The sequence below is a fragment of the Gigantopelta aegis genome, chromosome 4, assembly GCF_016097555.1.
Source record: "Gigantopelta aegis isolate Gae_Host chromosome 4, Gae_host_genome, whole genome shotgun sequence".
NCBI lineage: Eukaryota > Metazoa > Mollusca > Gastropoda > Neomphalida > Peltospiridae > Gigantopelta > Gigantopelta aegis.
The window spans coordinates 112,076,685-112,082,684 of NC_054702.1; the positions used below are offsets into that span (position 1 = coordinate 112,076,685).

At 39.5% G+C, this 6,000-nt stretch overlaps 1 protein-coding gene across 3 annotated transcripts in view; it reads right to left on the minus strand.

Annotated features, from left to right (window-relative positions):
* The window catches only part of LOC121371794 (proton-transporting V-type ATPase complex assembly regulator TMEM9-like), a 47,431-nt gene extending 45,369 nt beyond the window's left edge, over positions 1–2,062 (minus strand). For all 3 annotated transcript variants that reach the window (XM_041497944.1, XM_041497943.1, XM_041497942.1), the window contains exon 1: positions 2,034–2,062. In XM_041497944.1, the coding sequence (XP_041353878.1) occupies positions 2,034–2,047 (14 nt within the window). In that variant the 5' untranslated portion in view covers positions 2,048–2,062. The remainder of the gene's footprint in view (positions 1–2,033) is intronic.
* Between the last annotated feature and the right edge of the window lie 3,938 nt (positions 2,063–6,000).

Below are 6,000 nucleotides of genomic sequence, written 5' to 3' on the forward strand. Positions count from 1 at the left end.
ACAGCCATAATATAAAACGTCCTAATTTAATACGACGTTTTGCGGCCGTTTTTCGTCCGATATGAAAGACTACTTAAGTAATTTGTTTTAAAAGTTAAAACTAAGAAAGAAATATAATTATAATATACATACATGTACATATAATTGTGTTTTGTTTTGTTTAGTTTAAGAAAGTCACCAAGTACAGCTGAGAGCGCTAAGTACAGAAGTTGGTGTAATCCATGTAAGTTATACTCCACACAGCTCTGTATAATATGCGCAAGTCACGACATATGCCAAATACTTTTGTTTGGCGAGTTGAACAAATATTGATTTAATCCTACCTCCTCCCTTCACCATCACCCTCATGCTATGAATGGTTACTGCAACACGCCACTCACTACAAAATTCATAAACTTGAATTAAGATAGGGGCGAGAAAAATGTAGTAGACGCGGCAGTACATACAAAGTTATTGTAAGATTATTTTAATACCGGCTTCGGTGGTGTCGAGGTTAAGCCATCGGACACAGGCTGGTAGGTACAGGGTTCATAGCCCGGTACCGGCTCCAACCCAGAGCGAGTTTTAACGACTCATTGGGTAGGTGTAAAGCCACTACACCCTATTGTCTCTCGCTAACCACTAACCCACTGTCCTGGATAGACAGCCCATACGTGTGTGCCCCTTGGTAAACTAAAATATGTTTACAGTGGGAGGCAGCGTGTCCTGATTCTGTATACAAACTGTCTACAATACAGAATAACATTATACCACGTTGTGGCAAGAACAGAGGTTGTGTTTTCTTAACTTTCCATCCGTGTCATTTATACAGCCGGACTCACAATGAGTGACGGTTTCTCTGACTTACTTTCGACGACAGGCATGTGTGCAGGAGAATACACAGGGGGTGGTGGTGGTGTGTGTGTGTGGGGGGGGGGGGGGCAGACTGGCAGCCTAGCAAGCGAAGTTTTTTTTTGGGTGGGGGTCAAATGATGCTTCGCAACACATATAAAAAAACCCCCAAAAAACAACAACAAACAAACAAGAAGAAGTAAGAACAAGAAAATTTACTTTGAGCAGAGGGGGAGAAGGATTTGACCCCCGATTCCCATCCCTGCGTACACAACCAGACAGTGTTGAAATAACCATAATAATTATAACGTTAGACACCAAATAGCCGTAATTTAGAACGTGCTGAGGTGTCGTTAAACAATTTTTTCTTTCATTTCTTTGAATGTTCAGTTACACCAAGTTGCAGAGCTCTCAAACATTTTACCACGTTCGTGACCAGCCCATCCCCTCGCCCACCCATTGTACCATTTTAATTTAAAAGCTCGATTTATGTTTAGCCGGTGAAGACCTAGATATCACGTATAATAGGCCTACTATTATTGCATTGAAAAACAACATGATTCCGTGTATACGTATTAAACACACGGCATTAAAACATTTCCAAATTATACGTCTCCCTGCCTGACCACCCGCCGCGTACGTACGCTCGCCTCAATCTAAACCCCGATTCTACTCTGTGGTTTATTTTCGTAGGCTACGTGCAGCTTGGTTTATAGTGCATTTTTATTCATGTTTATAAAATATTATCTACTTAATATTCAAGCACGATTTCCTGGCCACTCATCTCAACTGACAACTGCTGTCTGGGCTGTCGGTTCAGAACGGGAGTTATCAAGCATGGCGAAGCATCAGGGTGGGGGGGGGGGGGGGTGAGGTGGGGGTGGGCTCGGGCTCTAGGCCCCCAAAATAATTCTGAATAAAAAATATTATTTGTAGTAGAGATAAATTTTACTTGTAGAATGCAAGAAATTGCATTTCAGGATAATAATAATAACTTTATTTAATGAGGGTGACAGGTTTAGCACAAGCTAATTTTCCACTTGGCCCTCAACAATACATTGAAATACTGGAAAAGAAAATACATATATACTAAGTACTATACTATTATAATAATGCATACATACATATTGACTAGAGAAATCTTACATTTAACAGACATCTATTAGTAGTGTAATATTGACACTAAAGTCTCTGGAGCATACCCCGGAACACCCATGAAACTTTGCGCCCTCGATCGTAGTCAGCTCCCCTCCCAATGTCTACTTGCTTCCGCCGTGCCTGTTAATGGCTGTTTGTTGATGGCTAGGGTGGTGGTGGGGGAGAGTCAGTGTAGTGATCCTACATCTATACCCACTAAGCCATTAAAAGCCCTTCGGTGGGAACCGGTATTGGGATGCGAACGCAGTACCCATCGATGGCTTAATCATCATGTAACAGGAGGCCAATTATTTGTTTTGCTTGTTGTGTTAATGTGGACGGCGAATCGCCGGATCCGGCGTATGCGTGAGTCACACATGATTCATACGCTAATCAATAATAATATAGCATGTTGCAGCGACAGTTGGCAGGCATACTCATCACCTGTGCAAAGTTTATATTTAACATAGTATATTCTGCTGTTTATGTTAGTACTATTACTAGTAGTACTAGGCCCCTACTACTTATTTAACATAGTATACCTTGCTGTTTATGTTAGTACTACTAGGCCCTTACCACTTATCTAACATAGTATATCCTGCTGTTTATGTTAGTACTACTAGGTCCTACTACTTACCAAAATAGTATATCCTGCTGTTTATGTTAATACTACTAGGTCCCTACTACTTATTTAACATAGTATATTCTGCTGTTTATGTTAGTACTATTACTAGTAGTACTAGGCCCCTACTACTTATTTAACATAGTATACCTTGCTGTTTATGTTAGTACTACTAGGCCCTTACCACTTATCTAACATAGTATATCCTGCTGTTTATGTTAGTACTACTAGGTCCTACTACTTACCAAAATAGTATATCCTGCTGTTTATGTTAATACTACTAGGTCCCTACTACTTATTTAACATAGTATATCCTGCTGTTTATGTTAGTACTACTAGGCCCCTAAAACTTATCTAACATAGTATATCCTGCTGTTTATGTTAGTACTACTAGGCCCCTACTACTAATCTAACAGTATATCCTGCTGTTTATGTTAGTACTACTACTAGTAGTACTAGGCCCCTACTACTTATCTAACATAGTATATCCTGCTGTTTATGTTAGTACTACTAGGCCCGACTACTTATCTAACATAGTATATCCTGCTGTTTATGTTAATACTACTAGGTCCCTACTACTTATCTAACATAGTATATCCTGCTGTTTATATTAATACTACTAGGCCCCTACTACTTATCTAACAGTATATCCTGCTGTTTATGTTAGTACTACTAGGCCCTACTACTTATCTAACATAGTATATCCTGCTGTTTAAGTTAGTACTACTAGGCCCCTGCTACTTATCTAACATAGTATATCCTGCTGTTTATGTTAGTACTACTAGGCCTCTGCTACTTATCTAATATAGTATATCCTGCTGTTTATGTTAGTACTACTAGGCCCCTAAAACTTATCTAACATAGTATATCCTGCTGTTTATGTTAGTACTACTAGGCCCCTACTACTAATCTAACAGTATATCCTGCTGTTTATGTTAGTACTACTACTAGTAGTACTAGGCCCCTACTACTTATCTAACATAGTATATCCTGCTGTTTATGTTAGTATTACTAGGCCCCTACTACTTATCTAACATAGTATATCCTGCTGTTTATGTTAGTACTACTAGGCCCCTACTACTTATCTAACATAGTATATCCTGCTGTTTATGTTAGTACTACAGCCAAACAGCCATAAGTTGCGAACTTTAAATCCAGCCTGAAACAATATCTCATGGATGTTTATTTGGCTGATTAATTTTTATTCTATATAATAATTATGTTTTGAGACTTTAGTGTCAATATTACACAACTAACAGATGTCTGTTAAATGTAAGATTTCTCTAGTCAATATGTATGTATGCATTATTATAATAGTATAGTACTTGGTGTATATGTATTTTCTTTTCCGGTATTTCAATGTATTGTTGAGGGCCAAGTGGAAGATTAGCTTGTGCTAAACCTGTCACCCTCATTAAATAAAGTTATTATTATTATTAATAATAATATAAAACGTTTTATTTTGTTTGTAAAACTAGAATAACGAAGTAAATAAAAACTGGCAAGTTCTTCTGCACCAACTGGAGAAACTATTCCACGTAAGATGGCGAATTGTTTTACAGAAAAGCCCGGTTAATCGTCGGTTCTCTCATTATGGCACACGGCTCCGACACAAAGGCCGGTCTCATTATTTTTGTGAGAATGACCCACGCTGAAGTGTCGGGCCAGGGTCGTAGTGGTCCGAACAGGTCCAAGCCGCCTGGCTGGTGCTCAGTAAACAAGTTGTTTTGCCGACCTATTCCAGCCCTTACTAATCCGGCCACTGCGCCAGCACGCTATAAATCTGTACCGATCATTGTATGTATGTTTGGCAAGCAACCGTTATTTTTAAATGTAATCTATTAAAGGTAAACACAGTGTACGTTGCTAAAAATATATATAAGCATGTGCGGTCTCACAAACATGTAATGGAACCATATAATATATTTCCGAGCTTCTGTACACACGTTCACTTTCGTTATTTAGAACACCCAGACAATTGTAATTTAACGGGTGCAAAACACCTTTCAGGAAGGATATCTGGAGTTGGGAGTGGGGCAGTTGTGAGGAGGGGGACAGTTCGGAAGGGGGGGGGGGGATATCTAGTGCCTCTTATGGGGTTGGGGTACAAGCCACATTTTTATCTTTATGTATTAGAGTATAGAAAAAACAACCCCGCATAGGTCCCCGCTTCCACGCCCCCAGTTTGCCTTTTGGAAAACAAAAACAAAACGTTCATGCGACTCATTTACTCACTTTCCCCAACTTAGCCATTTTAATTTATCATTGTAATGATCCCTCCTGTAGTGCGAGTACCTCCTGAAGTGCGAGTACCTCCTGTAGTGCGAGTACCTCCTGTAGTGAAATTACGTCATGTATTGCGAGTATCTTCTTTAGTTCGATTACCTCTTGAAGTCCGAGTACCTCCCCCCCCCCACCCCCAAAAAAAAGAAGAAGTAAAAAAAAAGACCCTACATTATTGTACTCTGATTTCTTTTGTTTTTATTGCCACCACCCCAGTTTAGTTCATTTTACAAATTGGATCCTAACATATACAGTGAAACCCCTCTAAATCGGACATCCACGGGATCAAATAACAAGTCCGCTTATTCGGTTTACCGAGGTTTTGTTCTGTACTGTTATTTAAAAAGGGACCGTGAAAAACGTTTTTTTTTTTTTTGGGGGGGGGGGGGGGGGGGGTCCGCTTTACACCTAGACGCCAATAGCAACCGCAGTGACACTTTTACATATTGTAGCCATGATATGCAAGCATCCGCTAAAACAGGTTTCTTACACACCCGTTGATGAGAACATCGTTATTTTTGATAACTGTGAGGGAGACAGCCGTCTGCACATTAAGTTTTGACCGGGGTCGGAAACAACTGGAGTAGCATTTTAATAGTCAAAAGCCATTGTATGGAATAATTAACCCAAGAAGGTTCCCCATATTAGTTAGATGGTATCGGTATTGTGGGTAGTTTAAGAGAATTATTGTGGCCATTATTTTGCCGCTCGTCCATAAATAACAGAACTTCCAAAGATAAGGGACCCAGTTAGAGCTGGGCGGTATTGGAATTTGAGGTTCTGTATCGATATCGGTATTTTTGGGGTGATTTACCTCGGTATCGGTACAGTATTCGGTATTGACACGATACCGATATCGAGCGCTATTTTCGGTATAATCGGCTTTAAATGCATGCCTCTTTTATGGCTCGCCCGCTAATTTCATCTAAATAGGCCTACAATTAAATTTCATACACAAGGCTCTCGTCTGATTTATACCAACCCATTTTGCGTTCGTCAGATATATTATTAGTGCTTTCATGGAAATATTTTTCAATAATGAAATTTCGTTTTTTTAAAATTTGCTCGGTACGGTAAATCGGTATTGACATAATACCGATACCGAACGGTATATACGGTATACCGCC